We start from the raw sequence: 19,160 nt of genomic DNA, 5'->3' as shown, positions 1-19,160 counted from the left end.
ATGTTGATAATAATGCACATAAATTTGAAGAATAATAATGCTATGTAAGATTGATAATACTGGATATAAAATTTTTATATAGCTGAAGGTTTAAACATAGTTGGTCAAGAAAATGAGAAATATTTGATTTCTTCTTATTGAAACATTCATTTACTGCTATTAATGGTTAAAGATGCGTTAAATACTTTTTTTATGGTAATTTTAGTAAGATTTCTATATAGATAACTAAATCATCTTTTTTTTAAAGTTTTTAATTTTCTAATAAACAAGAAATAAATTTCAATCATGTAAAGTTTCCTAATTTTTCTTTTTCCCATCCATTACCAGGAACTTGAACCAGCAATAATTCCATCATCTTTCAAAATTTTCCATTCAGGATCTAAAACATGTTCATATGGTTTCAAAATTTACCAAAATGAACTTGAGCTAGAGACCTGCATTGACCCCTATTTTACCGGCCCGGTCCAGGCCTGGACTATTATTATATCAATTTGTAGGAAAAATAAAAAAATCAGCCAACCTAATTTTGGCCAGTTTAATTTTGGTCAGAATTACGAAAATCCGAGTTTACAGATGATTTCAAAAAGGTCGGAACTCGGGACAATTAACAAATTTTAAAGAACTCGGAAATATTCGGTAAAGCTTGATATAAAATAAAAATTATACGCTAATTTTGGAGTACTATTCCGAGAATGGTAGTATAATTTTATCTTATTTTAAGCTTTTCCAAATATTTCCGAGTTCTTTAAAATTTGCTGGCCCGGGTGAATTTTGAAAGAAAGTTTTCCGTAAATATATTATTTATCTTGAATAATTAGTAACGACAGATTGTAAATGAGTACTAGGAAGAAGATTAAAAATAGCTTTTTGGCAATTGCTCATTTGTTTTAGAACTTCCGAGTGGTGATATTAAGTTATAAACTTTGGCAAAAATATGTGGCATTTTAATTCTTTTAGAGTCTAGATGGTCCATTATGATATTGTTTTATTGTTGTATAAATTGACAATGGAAATATTTTAAAAAAATCTATCATTTTTTTAATAGTTAAAAAGATAAATTATTGCAAAAAAATTATTATAGGCAGATTCAAAATAATGGTCCTATTTATACGAGTTTGATTTAAATATGTCGATATTATAACTTACTTGGACTACACATGTGAAATTTAGTGATCGCGAAATTTAATATTCAAAAATACGAAATCAGGAACTAAAAAATTTTTTTCTCTCTTTGAGAATCTGTTGTATATTTATTAACAAAGTACAGTACTAAAAATAAATTTTAATTTTCTTTATTCGTCCCATTACTTTGTTTATAATTAATTATTCTATTTACTGAAGCACTATTTGTACTTTTGATATTTCAATTTATTATAGTAAATAACCAATCGGAATTATTCCTTTTAATTTGTATTAATTTATACATATATAGATCTGCAACTTGCTTTCGAATACAAAACTAAATACAAAACTTTCTAACCCCTTTTCTCGCTTTTTTAAAATACGAAAATGTTATCTCAATTTTTTAATAAGTTAAGTCAAAATTATATTGAAATTTTGAATGATGACGAATATTATGATGTTACAATTGAAGTCGGTAAAGATCCAGACGTAAAAATATTCCGTGCGCACGTGATTATCCTGTGTTACCGATCTCCATATTTTCGAAGAACTTTGACTTTAAATAAAAAGAATAATGACGATGACTTAGTTCACATCAAGTTACCGAATATATCTCCAGAAATTTTCAAGATTCTTTTAACGTAAGTAACATTCAGATTTATAATCATTTATATATTTTATATTTAAGACAGTTTTATAATATAGGTATGTATATGGCGGTGTCATTTCATTAAATGAACAAGAAATATCAGAAATTTTATATATATTGGCTGCGGCTGATCAACTTCACCTTCAAGAACTAGTTGATTATTTACAAAAATATTTGATTAATAATAAAATTAAATGGATGGAACAACATTTTGGACTTGCTTATCGGACGAGTTTTCAATCTAATTCTTTATTAGAACTTCAGCAATTTTGTATAGACTGTTTGACTAAATCTCCTCAAATATTCAAATCACTTGATTTTACTTTACTTTCTGAAAAATCGTTGATTTCACTTATTAAAAGAGATGATTTACAAATGAAAGAAACTGAAATTTGGGAGCATGTATTAAAATGGGGTCTTACACAAAATCCAACTTTTGTTTCAGATCCTGATATTTGGACTGATTATGATTTTAAAGCAATGGAGACTACCTTGCAGCATTGTTTACCTTTAATTAGATTTTTCAGTTTATCATCTGAAGAATTTTTACAAAAAGTTCATCCATATAAAAAACTTTTGAAACCTCAATTTTATGATGAATTATTTAAATCTTATTTGAACCCTAATGTTGAACCAAGCAAAGATATATTACTTCCTAGATACAGAAATATTGATGGGATTATTGATTCAAATATTATTAATTTAAATATTGTTTCCCTTATTTCAAGATGGATTGATAAAATAGATATTAAAAGCAAATATGCTTATACAAGAGAATTATATTTACCATATAAATTTAAGTTATTATTAAGGGGAAATAGAGATGGATTTACTCCTAAAAAATTTCATGAATTATGTGATAACATACCTCATACGGTTACATTCATTAAAGTAAAAGAAACAGAAGAAATTCTTGGAGGATATAATCCTTTGGTATGGAAATCACATAAAAATGGTGAGCTTGGCAAAACAAAAGATAGTTTTATATTTTCTTTTAAGAGTAAAAATAATTTCAAAGATCCAATTTTAAGTCATGTAAAAAATACGGACTGTGCAGTAGCTTATCATAATGGACATGGTCCTACATTTGATACAGATCTTTTTTTATGTGCAAGAGTAAGTGATGGTTTAAAAGAATATAATTTTAATAGGTGTAAGTACTGGTGTAAGCAACGTTGTTATGAAAAAAAGATAAGGGATACGGAGGATCAATTCTTAATAGAAGATTATGAAGTATTTCAAATAATTGAGAGAGATGCTTAGTATTAATTATGAAATTGGATAAATTTTATATTCTTTAGTTAGTTTGTTTTCTTTCATTCTATTTTTTTTTAAATTACTATTTTGTTTGTCAGTACAGGCAGAAGATGTTTAAATAAAAGTTATAATACAGGATTAAAGGTAAAAGACAATGATACCATATGATATTGAATGATACTTGATCATAAAATTTTATTGAAAATATTTGAATTCATATTAAAAATTTTAATTGCTCAAAAATTGTTGAGAGTGAAAATATGTAAAATATTTTTGTATATAAAATAATTTAAATATGGCTTTTAAAATTATATTTTTTATTTAAGTATATCAATTATTATCACGCGCAAAAATCTATCTTTAAGTTGTAGCTCGTTTTTTATCACATAAATAATTTAAAGGAAGATTATGTTTTATTATAATCTTAAAAAAATAAAATATTTAAATTATCTGGTTTATAAAATCTTTTATTATACAATTAACAAGTTATCCTTTTCAAATATTTTATGCATTAATTAATATTTTCTTTACAAATCTATTGTAAAAAATAACCATATACTAAAGCAAATTCTTCCAATGAACGTAGACATATGAAAATATATATTTATTAAATACAGTACGAAAACCAAATTTTAATTTATTAATGATGATTTTTTATCTATTGAAATAATACTTATACTTTTGATATCCCGAAAACTTTCAATGTAGATAGGAAAATGAGAAAATAAATTTATTTTCAATTTCTTTTTAAATGTGACCAACCAGAATTAGTGGTTTTACTATTCCCTTAATTTATATCAATTTATACATATATAGAATACAAAGATTGATCAACATTTAAACTATTTGCGACTTACTTTCTAAAACAAATTTTTTTTTCCCCTTCTGCTTTTTAAAATATAATATAAAAATGATATCAAAATTTTTTGAGAGGTTAAGTCAAGATTATATTGAAATATTGAATGATGATGAATATTATGATGTTACAATTGAAGTTGGTAATGATCCAAATGTGAAAATATTCCGTGCGCATGGGATTATTTTGTGTTACCGATCTTCATTTTTACGACGAACTTTAGTTTCAAATAAAAAAGATAATGACGGTGTTGTGGCTCATATTAAGTTACCAAATATCTCACCAGAAATCTTTCAGACTATTCTAGAGTAAGTTATAGAGTATAAAGTTATATATCTTTTATTAATAACATATATAAATAATATTTAACACTTTTACGTATTAATATAGATATATTTATGGTGGCGTTATTTCATTAAATGAGCATGAACCTTTAGAAATTTTAAAGGTATTGACTGCTGCTGATGAGCTGTTTCTTCAAGAATTAATTGATCATTTACAAAAATATTTAATTGAGAATAAACCTGAATGGATTGGGCAACATTTTGAACTTACTCATCGAACAAGTTTTCAATCTAATTCTTTATTAGAACTTCAACAATTTTGTACAAGTTTCATGGCTAAATCACCTGATAAAATATTTAAATCACTCGATTTTACCTCGCTTCCTGAAAATTCACTTATTTCGCTTATTAAAAGAGATGATTTACAAATGAGAGAAATCGAAATTTGGGAACATGTATTAAAATGGGGCCTTGCACAGAATCCTACACTTATCCCAGAACCTAATACCTGGTCAGACAATGATTTTAAAACAATGGAAAATACTTTGCAGCATTGTTTACCTTTAATTAGATTTTTTAGCCTTTCATCTGCAGATTTCTTTCAAAAAGTCCGACCCTATAAAAAAATTTTGATACATCAACTCTATGAAGAATTATTAGGGTCTTATTTAGATTATAATAATGAACCAAGTAATAATATATTACTTCCTAGATACAGAAATATTGATGGAATAATTAATTCAAATATTGTTAATCTGAGTATTGCTTCATTAATTTCAAGGTGGATCGATAAAAAAGATATTAAAAGCAAATATGCTTATACAAGAGAATTATATTTACCATATAAATTTAAATTATTATTAAGAGGAAGTAGAGATGAATTTACTCCCAAAAAATTTCATGAATTATGTGATAACATACCTCATACGGTTACATTTATTAAAGTAAAAGAAACAGAAGAAATTCTTGGAGGATATAATCCTTTGGTATGGAAGTCACCTAATGATGGTGAGCTTGGCAAAACAAAAGATAGTTTTATATTTTCTTTTAAGAGTAAAAATAATTTCAAAGATCCAATTTTAAGTCATGTAAAAATTACGGACTATGCAGTAGCTTATCATAATGAACATGGTCCTACATTTGATACAGATCTTTTTTTATGTGCAAGAGTAAGTGATAGTTTAAATGAATATAATTTTATTAGGCGTAAGTACTGTTGTAAGCAACGTTGTTATGAAAAAAAGATAAGGGATACGGAGGATCAATTCTTAATAGAAGATTATGAAGTATTTCAAATAATTGAGAGAGATGCTTAGTATTAATTATGAAATTGGATAAATTTTATATTCTTTAGTTAGTTTGTTTTTCTTTCATTCTATTTTTTTAAATTACTATTTTGTTTGTCAGTACAGGCAGAAGATATTTAAATAAAAGTTATAATACAGGATTAAAGGTAAAAGACAATGATACTATTATGTTGAATGATACTTGATCATAAAATTTTATTAATTCATATTAAAAATTTTAATTGCTCAAAAATTGTTGAGTGAAATATGCATTAAATACTTTTGTATATAAAAATATTTTTAAATATGGCTTTTAAATTATATTTTTTATTTTTTTATCTATTGAAATAATACTTATACTTTTGATATTCCGAAGAACTTTCAATGTAGATAAGAAAATGAGAAAATAAATTTATTTTCAATTTCTTTTTAAATGTGACCAATCAGAATTAGGGATGGCAATGGTCGGTCATGGTCGGTCATCGGTCGGTCATAACCGGTCAAGAACCTTTGACCGACTGACCGACCGTTTGACCGACCGGTCTGACCGACCGGTTAACCAACCGTTTAACCGATCCTGAAAACGTTTGCAAAACGTAATTTAATAAAAAAACGTTTGAAATACTTAATAAAAAACGTTTTCACAACGTTTTCTATTAAAATAATTAAAAAAATGTTTGCGAAACATTTTTTTATTAAATTACGTTTTGCAAACATTTTCAGGATCGGTTAAAAGGTCGGTCAAACGGTCGGTTAACCGGTCGGTCAAATGGTCAGTCAGAGGTCTTTAACCGACCGATATCGGTCACGGTCATGACCGGTCATAACCGGTTAATGACCGTGACCATTGCCATCTCTAATCAGAATTAGTGCTTTTACTATTCCCTTAATTTATATCAATTTATACATATATAGAATAGATTGATTAACATTTAAATTGATCTGCGACTTACTTTCTAAAAGCAAAATTTTTTTCCCCCTCTGCTTTTTAAATTATATTATAAAAAATGATATCAAAATTTTTTAAGAAGTTAAGTCAAGATTATATTGAAATTTTGAATGATGATGAATATTATGACATTACAATTGAAGTTGGTAATGATCCAAATGTGAAAATATTCCGTGCGCATGGGATTATTTTGTGTTACTGATCTTCATTTTTACGACGAACTTTGGTTTCAAATAAAAAAGATAATGATGGTGTTGTGGCTCATATTACGTTACCAAATATCTCACCAGAAATCTTTCAGATTATTCTCGAGTAAGTTATAGAGTATAAAGTTTTATATCTTTTATTAACAACATAATAATATTTAACAATTTTTACGTATTAATATAGATATATTTATGGTGGCGTTATTTCATTAAATGAGCATGAACCTTTAGAAATTTTAAAGGTATTGACTGCTGCTGATGAGCTTCTTCTTCAAGAATTAATTGATCATTTACAAAAATATTTAATTGAGAATAAACCTGAATGGATTGGGCAACATTTTGAACTTACTCATCGAACAAGTTTTCAATCTAATTCTTTATTAGAACTACAACAATTTTGTACAGGTTTCATGGCTAAATCACCTGAAAAAATATTTAAATCACTCGATTTTACCTCTCTTCCTGAAAATTCTCTTATTTCGCTTATTAAAAGAGATGATTTACAAATGAGAGAAATCGAAATTTGGGAACATGTATTAAAATGGGGCCTTGCACAGAATCCTACACTTATCCCAGAACCTAATACCTGGTCAGACAATGATTTTAAAACAATGGAAAATACTTTGCAGCATTGTTTACCTTTAATTAGATTTTTTAGCCTTTCATCTGCAGATTTCTTTCAAAAAGTCCGACCCTATAAAAAAATTTTGAAACATCAACTCTACGAAGAATTATTAGGATCATACTTAGATTATAATAATGAACCAAGTAATAATATATTACTTCCTAGACACAGAAATATTGATGGAATAATTAATTCAAATATTGTTAATCTGAATATTGCTTCATTAATTTCAAGGTGGATCGATAAAAAAGATATTGAAAGCAAATATGCTTATACAAGAGAATTATATTTACCATATAAATTTAAATTATTATTAAGAGGAAGTAGTGATGGATTTACCCCTAAAAAATTTCATGAATTATGTGATAATATACCTTATACTGTTACATTTATTAAAATAAAAGGAACAGAAGAAATTATTGGAGGATATAATCCTTTGATCTGGAAATCGCATCATAATGCAGAGTATGGTAAAACAAAAGATAGCTTTATATTTTCTTTTAAAAGCAAAAATGATTTTAAAGATCCAATTTTAAGTCATGTAAACAATACGGATTATGCAGTAGGTTATCATAATAGAAGTGGTCCTTCATTTAATGATGATATTTGTTTGGTTGTGAAAGAGAAGAATGATTCAAAAAGTTATGATTTCAATAAGTGTATGCAATCATCTTATGAAAAAAAAATAAGAGATACGGAGGATGAATTTTTAATAAATAATTATGAAATATTTCAGATAACAAAAAAAGATAGTACTTAGTATTATTTATGAAGTTAGACGAATAGGGATGCATTTGTTTCATATAATTTTATAATATTTTTATATTAATGCTTTATGTAATTAAAAATACTTACATATATCTTAGAAATTCCATAGCATAAATGAACACAAATAAAAACTTATGCTTAATGCTTTTAATACATAATATGAATAAAATATATAAATTAATTAAAATTGAACTATTTCTTAATTCAAAAAAAGTTAACATTTTATTATATTCAAATTACACAACATTTCTTTTATGTGTATATTAATATAATTCTACACAATAAACAATTCACTAATAATTGTGGCTATGTTATTTTCACAATTAAATATCAAATTAATAATTGTGGCTATGTTATTGATTATCAAATTACAGTAAAAAATTAAAATTCGGTGAAATAATTTTCGGTGAGATGATTTTCGGTGAAATGAAATAACCTGTTGGTGTCACTTGGTGAAATGATTTTTGGTGAATAGACTGAACCCAGACGACTATGCTTTTATTAATTTATTTTTTTTATTTTATTTGTTTAAGTCGCTGTGATATTTAATATGTAAGAGAGTATTTAAATAAAAGCTATAATATTAAAAGAATTATCTCATTCTTATTTTAATATCAATTGATAATATAAACATATATTTAGAAAATTACTTAGAATTTTATTAATTGATAAGAGTTCAAATAGACGTTTCAATGAATTTTATTTGTTATAGTGAAGACAAAAAAATTGAATATAAACTTAAAATAATGAAAAGAAGAAATTGAAAGAATGTTGAAAAATTCCCTTGTTTAACATAGTAAACGGTTCAAATATCAGCTTGAATTATGTCATATTTTTTAATTATACCTTTATCTTTATATCTTTGTAATAAATCTTTTAATTTTCGCCGCTTCGCTTGGCATTGTTGTTGAGTTGGATTATTAGCAGTAATATACATACATGATCCTTTTGAAGCAATTTGTAATAACATAGAATGTCTGTCCTTCCAATGACAAAGAAATAATTTTAAATCTCTCTGTCTATATTCCCAATAAAAATAAGTAGAAGTAAATTTAAACTTAAACAAACTGATTGGTGAAAAATTTGCCAATATTTCAAATAATATAATCCAATCAATCTTACTATATGAAATAGAAATAATTTCTAATTTATTTAAAAATTTACAATTAATTAACAAATTTTGAAATTCCTTATAACTATTATTTGATAATGCCAAATTAAGATAACTAAGATTTGGACAATTTTGATAAATTGCTTGGATAAAGTGGTTATCATCTAAATTGTTATGATGAATACTAATTTCAATAAGATATCCTTTTGTATTTTCAATTATACTTGCCAAAATTTTAGATGGTATGTAGTTGGCTTTTAGAAATTTTAAAAGGGGCAAAGATGCGTTTTTTAAATGATACCAATTATAAGGCATAGATCTTAAATGTGTTAAATAACCTAAATCTAAACTTACTAAATTTATAAGATATGAAAGAAGGTTTGTGATAGGCTCCCAATCCATTCTCAAATATTGAATAGTATCTGCATGTTTAATTAATGATTCTTCTAGTGGCTTTTGACAGTATTCAAATGTATCATTACTAATATAGTCTTCATTATCATAGGTTAAATTAACTTGGTTTAGATTTTTTTGAGCTCCAATTAATTCAATGATTCCACCAAAACTACCATATCTAACATTAAGTTCCAATTTTTTAATTGATGTACTTAACATAGACAATTCTTTCAAAATATTGTCATCTACATACTTATCACAATAAAAGTATTCAAGTTTTGAAAAGCAATGTTCAGCTCCTGAAAACAAGTGAGTATTAAAATATTTTGGAATAGAGAGAGAAATATATTTCTTATCATTATTAATAAATAATTCCAATACTTCATTTTTGACAATAGATTTTTTTTTTTTGCTTTTTACTTTAAAAAATTCCATTATATGATTTATGTGATGTTCTAAGAAAAATAAATCCAAATGCTTCCAAAAACTAATATAATTAAATATAGGTTGCTGACATGTTTCCACAAAAAGATCAATTCCTTGATTTTTTAAGTTATTTCTTGATTCTTCAGACAAATGTAAAAGCATTTTATTAAATAAAATATTACATGCATTGTCAGTTAGATCATATCTAGTAATAGGGTCCTTCCATAAAATTGGTGCCGTCGTTTCACACCAAGTTCTATTAACTAAAAGACATGAATGAAGAGATTTGTTATCATTTTGTAATTCTTTTAATATAAAGAAAATTATGTCTCTGTTAAGTTTTGACATTTTTTAAAGAAAAGCTTTTTCTGGATGATTCACATAGGTAAGGATGTATTTATTGAATGGACATATGGACATTTTCGGAGTCCTGATCTGATGACATAAAATGTGTCATTTGCAATCAATCTAATTTTGATAGTGTGATCTACTGATCTCAAGGATTATCAGACGGATAATCAATTTTTTCAAAGTGTAACTGTGAACGTCACGTTTTGATATTTTATTAATGATTTTTGTTTTTTAACTTTTGGTAAGCAGCCAAGAAATCCTTTAAGCCAAAAGACAAATTCATACACTTAATCATAGCTAGTTATAATTTTAAAATTAGTAGGGAATAGCAAGTATAAAAGTAATATATTAAATATCTTAAATTTAAAAGTAATAAGATTGTATATTAATCAAATATTTTATCATAGTTATAATTAATACATTTCGATTACAATATTAAAAATCTCCTCATCTTTGATAATCAAGTCTATAGAATTTTTAATTTTAATATTATATGATTCAAATTCACTTATTTCATTCTGATTCATTATGCAAAATAATTCTTGATATGTGATATACGCAATTCCGATAGGACCCAGAAATATACATAAAAAAGTCAGGTTTGAGTTTGCGTATTTTGAACTAAAAAAATCATGAAAATCTTTCCGTTTTTAGATAATTTTTTATAATTCCAGTCAGAATTTTATTTCCTATTATAGTAACCGACTGACATTATCATAATTCCGGCCCTGAAAAAATGCATACAGCTCATAGTAAAAATTTTTTTTCATCACCTGACCCCTATATACATATTTCTGGGTCCTATTCCGATAGCCAAATACTTAACCCTTTTCTCTTTCATAATAGTATGCTTCTTTATATATGGTAAAATATCTTCAATTAACTTCAATTATTAATTTTTCAATAAAAATATTTTTAATATTCTTTAAAAATACTTCCAGATCATTACTTGATTTAACATCAAGTTGTAATGATAAATATTCTAACTTATAAGGAAGAATTTGTCCTAAATTTAACATCATGTAACTAGCATATTCATTAAAATATGAAAGATTTTCTATAGAAAGATAATTAAGACTTTGTTTGAAATTTTTAATCGAATCCAATATTAATTGGAAATTATCAATATTATGACTTTCTATTGATTCAAAAAACTTAATTTTCACACAATATTTTCTAATTGATTCTAATAAAATTTGTTTTGACATACTCGTCATACAAGGTCCCAATGAAATATTTTCTAAATATTTTTTTTGGAATAATAATTGTAATAATTCATTATCATTAAAATTATTATTCATAAATAAGGATTTCAATTTAAATGGTTTAGTATATGAATGATTTGTTGAATAAAATTATTAACAAATAAATATGAATAGATTCTAAACCATTTAATTGTTCAAATACTTCATTTAGTAACTCCATATTTTTAAAATTTACATAACATAATATAATTGTTTCTAAAGTGTTTGAAATATTTAAATTTTTTAATAATAACATCGAAAATGTACACTTGAAACTAATTTTCTTGAGATTTTGTTGTGAATTAATTATTTGAGAAGTATATTTTTCAATTAATTTGTAAGTATCTTCAAGTCCTTTACTTTTATAGTAAATATGAAATGTAGAAATTGAATTACAATTAAAATGTAAAAATTTTTAGTAAGTCTGTAAATCCGGCATTAGCGTCAAATCCAAGTTCTAAATTCCTGATATTATGAGTAAAATTTGGATATTTTAAAATTAACTTAATTATAAAATAATCAAGTTTTCCATATGTAAAAAATTCAAAAGTATGTAAACATGCTTCATTTTTAATGATTACTTCAAGTAATGACACGTAAATTAATCCGAAAAATGTATCAATATATTCACTCTTATTATTAGTAAACCAATAAATAATAGAACTTCTAACTTGTTGTACACTTAAACTTTTAATAAAACTAGGATAATTAAATAATGTATTCGAAGGAAATACATCATTATTAATTCCAAATCTATTTAATATTAATTTATCTTTATCATTAAAATGATCATGTAAATAAATTGCAATAAAATCATATTTGCGAGAATATTTACAAATTAAAAATGGATTTTCCCATAATAATGGAATTGCTAAGCGGCACCATGATCTATTAATCAAAATACTTGAATGTAATGTTTTGTAATCATTCTGAAAATATTTTATGATTTCATATGATAATTCAGGTAATTCTCCTGAAAATATTTTTAAGCATGTCATATTATTAAGAAATAGGTGAAAAAAGGAAGGAGATTAAATTATGTCAATATAATGAATGATATGGTAGTATTTATATTTCTTCTAAAAATGTATTATTATCAAACTAATCATTTTGATCAGTAATAATAATATGATACAAATTTTGAATATTTTAGACTCATATCACATGATGGGAAAATGGTCATTCTTTGAAAACCCATTTTGTATACAAGGTGAAGTACACAACCTTACATTACGTGACTCGTATACCAGTTTTAAAAAAATAATTTGTTGTACAGAACTTTTAAAGTGTTACGTTAAATTTAATATTGTATGAATTATCGGTTATCTGCCAAAAATTATTACATAGACTGGTAAATTACACTAAATTCAAAGACATGAATAAAGAACTTTGCTATCATCTTACAGTTCATTTAGTTAGGAAACAATTAAAAAATTTCATACTTATGAAGATGTAATATATATAATTTTATTTGTCAAATAATTGAGGTTACAATACTCCATATATATATACTATATACATTGTACACAACTATTTTTAGGGGCATTCAAAATCTTTAATTATACCTTTAACTTTATACTCTTTCAATAGATGTTCTAATTGTTGTAACATCGGCTGTTGTTGTCTCTCCCATAATCTCATTAAATCTATTTGTAAGAATATAGGACTTTTATTTTTCCTACTATCAAGAAATAATTTTAAAGATTTTATAAAATTAGAATTGGGTAAGTAACAAAATAATTTTAACTTCAATAAATTGATTGGTGAATATTTTGTCAATATTATTAGTAGTTCATTCCAAATGAAATCACCGATACCAATAATATCTAATATATTTATAAATTTACAATTGATTAATAAATTTTGAAATTCTATAATATCCATATCCTTATTTAACAATGATAATTTAATATAATTAAGATTAGGACAATGTTGATAAATTGCCTTAATAAGCCTTTTATCATTATGGTGATGTTGATAATTTATAATGATTTCATTAAGATTTCCTTTCGTATTTTCAATAATACTTGCTAAAACTTCAGATGAGACGCCATTAGCCTTTAAATATTTTAAAAGTGGTAAAGATACTGAATAATTCCAATTTGTATAAAAATAACTTAATTCTAAGCTTACTAAATTTACAAGATATGAAAGAAAATTTGTGATAGGTTTCCAGTCTATTTTCAAATATTGAACGGTATTTGCACATTTAATTAGTGATTCTTCAAGTATTTTGTGATATGATTCATTAATTTTAATGTAATAATCATGAATCAAACTAACTTCTTTTAGATTTTTTTGAGCTTCGATTAATTTAACGATTCTAGAAGGATCAGTGGTATTTTTATATTTAATATTAAGTTCCAAATTTTTAATTGACGTAATTATTTTGGACAATTCTTTTAATATATCGCTATTGATATTACAGTCAAAATAAAAATATTCAAGTTCTAAAAAGCAATGCTCATTCCATGAAAACAAGTGATAATTAAATGATTCCGGAATAGAGAGAGAAATAAATTTCTTCCCATTATTAGTAAATAATTTTAATACTTCGTTAGATATTTTGGAATTGTCGATTTTAAAAACGTTCATCATACATTCCAAGAAACATAAATCCAAATGCTTCCAAAAACTAATATAATTAAATAAAGGTCGCTTATATATTTCTATAAGAAGATCAATTTCTTGATTCTTCAATTTATTTCTTGATTCTTCGGATAAATGTAAAAGTATTTTATTAAATAAAATACTACATGCATCGTCAGTTAGATCATATCTACTAGTAGGGTCCTTCCATAAAATTGGTACCGTCGTTTCACACCAAGTTCTATTAATTAAAAGACATGAATAAAGTGATTTGCTATCATTTTGCAATTCTTCCAATATTAAAAATATAACATCTCTATTGAGTTTCAACATTTTTAATGGTTTTTATGATTTTTATGATTTTTATGATTTTTACGATTTTTACGATTTTTAATGGGAAGAAAATTTGCCTTTACGAAGACGGTCGGCGTAAATTGTGTAGCTTTCATTACGCAATATTTGGTTGCACATTTTTTAGTGCGTACAAAATGCCAATCATCTGACTCGTACATAGAAGGATAAATTACATTTAACTATATATATATAAAGGTATTGCGGATCATTGAAACTTTTAGTTTTTAAATCCTTGCAGATCACCATTCGAAATAGCAATAACCTTTCTTTTCTTTTATATTTATTTTTATATGTTCATTTCTTTATATTTACAAAAATACATTTATTGTTAGCATGAACTCTTTTCATATTATTTTTATAAGTTTCTCTGTTTTCTTCACGGAATTTAACCGAATCACAGATCCGACATCTTTCTTATAAAGTAGGCTTGGATTATTGATATTTCTTTACCAAGTTTTTTTTTGATAATTTATTACATTATATTCATTTATCCAATAATAATATGACATTTAGGTTTCTTGATTTTCCTTTGCAATACCGATAAAAATTCCAAATTTAAAAAAATAACCCAAAATATAATTAGAGAATTATATTGCTCTTGAGATAATTTGTTTAATTCATTTGATTCAGATAATCTTTTAAAAGAGAAAAAAAAATGGTAGATCAAAAAAGAACAAACTCCCATAAAGAAAATCTACTAATTTACTGAGAAATAAAAATCAAAAGTAAATGTTAATTAACCATTTTCCCATTTTATTGCGTACATGTTCATCCTTTTGTTTTTTTTTTCATCATCAATATATATTAACATATCATCTATGTAGGAGCTGATTGCGGATCCAATGCATAGAACTTGTCATATTTTAAACTTAAAAGTAACCATAAACTTAATATGTAATGTTATAAAAATGCTGGCATCAAACTAACCATATATTGAATTTCGATTAAAGTTAGACTCATTGTACAGACTTTCGGCATTCTTTTCTCCAAGCTAATAATGAAAAATAAAAAATAATGAGAATAATTATTTTGAGCATTGTTCCTACAATAAAGAACCAACCAATAAGAGTATTTATAACTTAACAGTACTCCAAATTTTGTCAAGTTTCCTCAAACAAAATTCAAACAATTCCTATTTGGTAATTGTCCATATTGTTTCTTCAATAAGGAACTAGTGAAATAAAAAAATAAAACCAACTTCACCAAATTTTCTCAAGAATTATGTAAAAGGTTTTACTAGACTACTAGTAATTATAATAATTTTTTAATGACCTTCAGATTCTGTACTTTTTTCAAGTTTTAAGAAAAATTAGGAACAATAATTATTTCCATGTGATGATCTTTCATGATTAAATATATATATTTATTACAGTATTCTTTAGATAATGGATAATTAACACATAACTTTATAAACATATAATATAGAATATAAATAACCTAAAAAATGCTTCATCCATGTATCTAACTTATTGTAACGAACTCTTAATAATTGTGTTGTTTTAGAAAAATTTACGTGCAAAAATGATCTGGTTGAATTCGTATAAAAATTACAATGATCAGGCATTACATAGTAATTATGCATAAATATTGTTCTTCCATTTATAAAGAATCAAAATTTTTTTACTATCTGTAAATTTTTTTTTATTTTTTTTTCTTTTATACGTATGAATTTTAGTTGAAAAAACTCTCAATGGATTCTTTTATCAAAAGTGTTAAAAAGCTGATTAAGTCATGTAATTGTGACTATGAATGTAACGCAAAATGGTTTAAGCAAAATTTTAAAAATTGGACTAGCAGGAATTATCATATTAATAAATTTATTCAAAATACTCAGCTATCACTACATACTTCTTTTGTAAAAAAATGCATTAGAATGGATACCTTATTATTATAGACTTGATGATATTAAATATGTTGCAGATGATGAGTTTGACAAAGTGTATAGTGCAAGATGGATTGATGGATACTACATAAATGAATGGGATTATAAAATCAAAATTGGAAAAGAGAAAATCAAAATATGTTTGTAATTCTGAAATTATTAAATAATCCATCAAGTCTTGTTATCTAACCACTACACTATTTATTCTTTTTTTTTAATTATTAATATTATATTTCATATTTATCTTAGAATAGAGACATGCTTAAACCTTTGTATTTATTTTATATAATTTTTGTTATTATGTATATATTATTTAGTATCATGTATTTGTGCGAATTTTTAAAGTGTATTACCAAAGTTACCTATTTGTGTAAATTTTTACACAACTTTCATCAGATATAAAATTTTTAAAATATTTTTAAACTGTATTTTGACGTGCAGTTTATTTAAATTACATATTTACGCAAATTTTTAAAGTGTATAATACTGAAGCTAACTATTTATATAAATTTTACACAACTTTTTTAGATACAAATCTATTCAAAATATTTTAAGCTACATTTTCATGTGTGGGTTATACAAAATCATGTATTTATGCAAATTTCTAAAGCATAAATTACTGAAACTACCTACTTGTGTAGACTTTACAAAACTTAAGATACAAATTCAATAAAGTATTTTTCAAATTATTTTTATGTGTAGATCACTTATTTAAGAAATTATTTCAAGATGTAAAACTTCAAAACTACCTATTCATGAATAATTTATGGCACTTTTTAAGATATGCCTTATTAAATAACTATGTTTAAGTGTAATTTATGCAAAACCATATTTTTATAGATTTTTACAGGGTGTAAATTTCCAGGGATTATACATATTTGACAACTTTACGCTAATATTTGCCTCATATAATCTCCTGATGAGTGAGTACATACTATGTTGAGATACATTTGTCCATCTGTCCTCAGTTAATGTTAAGTACTTAGCTTTATTTCTGAGTAGCAGATGTTTTATTTCAAGTTCTACTTCTTTATGAACTTGATTTATACTAATCCATTTTCTTGATGGAAGGATGTTTGAAGGTTGCAACACTTTGAATAATTTGTGAACTTCAGGATTATTTACAAAATAAAATAGAACATTTGCTGCAATTAATGCATGTAATAATTGACAATATATTGCTGCTGCCTCATTTGTAGGCATGCTTTTATTTACAAAAGACTTTATAGGATTTGTGCATAATGAATTTCTGATTTATTTTCATTTACATTAAAAATTACTTTGAATAATTTCACTTTTAGTTTGTCTATTAAGTTAAAAATAATAGAGTCTGGAATCCGTTGTTTGAATGGATATTAATAATTTCATTCAGATTTACTATGGATAAAAACTTATAAATTTCAATGGTTTAGCAGGTAGTCATTAAGCCAGCAATCATCTATAATGATAAAATTTAATAATTTATTTTCGTAATGTAGTAGTAATGGATGAGTATCTGAATAACAGATATCTGAAATGTAATTTGTATATAGTGAATCTATTGCTATATGTAAAATTGAAATAAATTTCATGATGAATAAACTATTAATTTTGCGAAAAATGTGTATTCTAAAATTTTTTGTTTCAACCATTTATTTGTAATTGTAAATTATAATTTTATTGAATATTCAAATGGATAACAGATCCAAACTCTAAAAAATTAATATCAATAATAACTAGTGTACTTTTGGATATAGTGAGTGAGTTTATTTTTGAAAGTATACTAATAAATTAATAAAAGATTTTTTTATAACAATAGATTGTGTTAGTGAGATTTATAAAAAAATTTAATGAGATTTTTTTTTAATAATAGTTTGGTATAAAAAAATTTTCTATGATTTTTTTTTAATAACAATATACAGTTCACCCTCGCTATAGTGAATTTTTATATAGTGAATAACTCACTATAATGAAGAAAAGTCTAGGTACGGATTTTTTTATAAATAATAATTCTTGATATAGTGAATTTTATAATAAATTTTCTGTATCTCGTAATTCGAATTTAAATACTGGAACCAGTGTTAATAAAATGACCCTTGATATAGTAAAGATTTTTGCTATAACGAATTTTTCAAATGTTACACAATTAATTAGTGAATTTTTTATCACGTATAATTTATTTGAATTCGAATTTGCCTTTAGAAGCTAGAATTTTTTCGTGATTTAAACTAAAAAGGAAAAGTATCATATTTTATTTTGATTATAATAAAAGTAATCCTGATCTAGTTAATTATTTTCTTCACACACTATGCCCAAAACTCAAAATAAAAGAACTTCGCGTACTCAAATAACCATAGGCAAAGGTATAATATCCCAAGAAAAAACTTTGCCAAAAAGAGCCTCCTTGACTCTTGCCCAAAAACATGAAATATGTCTTAAAAAAGTTACTGAACCTTCTCTAAAAAATAAAGAACTAGCGAAATTATTTGATGTTAGTGAAGGATGTATTAGTAGTACGTTAAAAAATTCACAAAAATGGCTTGAAATTGATCCCCAAGCACCTGAAGCTAAAGGTAAAAGACAAGTTAGGGTGATTTTTCCAGAAATTGAAGAAGCACTTACGTTATGGGTATTAAAAGCTTTGGAAAATAGTGTTGATATTAGTGATCAAGTTTTACATGAAAAAGCTATGATGTTTGCATCTTTATATAAGATTGAAAATTTTAAAGGAAGTAATGGTTGGATTAATGGATTTAAAAAAAGGCACAATCTTTCTTGTTATTTAAAGCAAGGAGAGGCTGCAAGTGCACCACTTGAGAAACTTGA

At 24.8% G+C, this 19,160-nt stretch overlaps 8 protein-coding genes across 8 annotated transcripts; 3 read left to right on the top strand and 5 right to left on the bottom strand.

Moving 5' to 3' along the window:
* Positions 1–1,509: 1,509 nt before the first annotated feature.
* Positions 1,510–3,034, top strand: OCT59_029095 (uncharacterized protein; the record flags this gene model as incomplete). Its single annotated transcript, XM_066141463.1, has 2 exons — positions 1,510–1,763; positions 1,828–3,034. The coding sequence occupies 2 exons, from the start codon at positions 1,510–1,512 to the stop codon at positions 3,032–3,034; spliced, it is 1,461 nt and encodes a 486-aa protein (XP_065994474.1).
* Positions 3,035–3,938: 904 nt separating this feature from the next.
* OCT59_029094 (uncharacterized protein) lies at positions 3,939–5,484 on the top strand (the record flags this gene model as incomplete). The annotated part of the gene is made up of 2 exons (XM_066141458.1): positions 3,939–4,192; positions 4,275–5,484. The coding sequence occupies 2 exons, from the start codon at positions 3,939–3,941 to the stop codon at positions 5,482–5,484; spliced, it is 1,464 nt and encodes a 487-aa protein (XP_065994473.1).
* Positions 5,485–6,461: 977 nt separating this feature from the next.
* On the top strand, positions 6,462–7,994 carry OCT59_029093 (uncharacterized protein; the record flags this gene model as incomplete). The annotated part of the gene is made up of 3 exons (XM_066141447.1): positions 6,462–6,549; positions 6,646–6,715; positions 6,794–7,994. 3 exons carry the CDS (start codon positions 6,462–6,464, stop codon positions 7,992–7,994), a joined length of 1,359 nt encoding a protein of 452 aa, XP_065994472.1.
* A 364-nt stretch (positions 7,995–8,358) lies between these two features.
* OCT59_029092 (uncharacterized protein) lies at positions 8,359–10,283 on the bottom strand (the record flags this gene model as incomplete). The annotated part of the gene is made up of 1 exon (XM_025332774.2): positions 8,359–10,283. One exon carries the CDS (start codon positions 10,281–10,283, stop codon positions 8,808–8,810), a length of 1,476 nt encoding a protein of 491 aa, XP_025167430.1. The 3' UTR covers positions 8,359–8,807.
* Positions 10,284–11,161: 878 nt separating this feature from the next.
* Positions 11,162–11,587, bottom strand: OCT59_029091 (uncharacterized protein; the record flags this gene model as incomplete). Its single annotated transcript, XM_025328250.1, has 1 exon — positions 11,162–11,587. One exon carries the CDS (start codon positions 11,585–11,587, stop codon positions 11,162–11,164), a length of 426 nt encoding a protein of 141 aa, XP_025167431.1.
* Positions 11,588–11,928: 341 nt separating this feature from the next.
* On the bottom strand, positions 11,929–12,528 carry OCT59_029090 (uncharacterized protein; the record flags this gene model as incomplete). Its single annotated transcript, XM_025328251.1, has 1 exon — positions 11,929–12,528. The coding sequence occupies one exon, from the start codon at positions 12,526–12,528 to the stop codon at positions 11,929–11,931; it is 600 nt and encodes a 199-aa protein (XP_025167432.1).
* A 448-nt stretch (positions 12,529–12,976) lies between these two features.
* OCT59_029089 (uncharacterized protein) lies at positions 12,977–14,514 on the bottom strand. The gene has a single exon (XM_066141417.1). It carries the CDS (start codon positions 14,450–14,452, stop codon positions 13,067–13,069), a length of 1,386 nt encoding a protein of 461 aa, XP_065994471.1. The 5' UTR covers positions 14,453–14,514; the 3' UTR covers positions 12,977–13,066.
* A 2,675-nt stretch (positions 14,515–17,189) lies between these two features.
* OCT59_029088 (uncharacterized protein) lies at positions 17,190–17,558 on the bottom strand (the record flags this gene model as incomplete). Its single annotated transcript, XM_025332775.2, has 1 exon — positions 17,190–17,558. One exon carries the CDS (start codon positions 17,556–17,558, stop codon positions 17,190–17,192), a length of 369 nt encoding a protein of 122 aa, XP_025167434.2.
* Positions 17,559–19,160: the final 1,602 nt, after the last annotated feature.

The sequence above is a fragment of the Rhizophagus irregularis genome, chromosome 9, assembly GCF_026210795.1.
Source record: "Rhizophagus irregularis chromosome 9, complete sequence".
Taxonomy (NCBI): domain Eukaryota; kingdom Fungi; phylum Glomeromycota; class Glomeromycetes; order Glomerales; family Glomeraceae; genus Rhizophagus; species Rhizophagus irregularis.
Note: the sequence above shows the minus strand (reverse complement) of the source record. Positions and strands in the feature narration are given on the sequence as shown.

Bases quoted from the DNA above. Each gene is read 5' to 3' on its own strand.
- OCT59_029089 (XM_066141417.1), bottom strand. From the start codon at position 14,452: ATGTTGAAACTCAATAGAGATGTTATATTTTTAATATTGGAAGAATTG.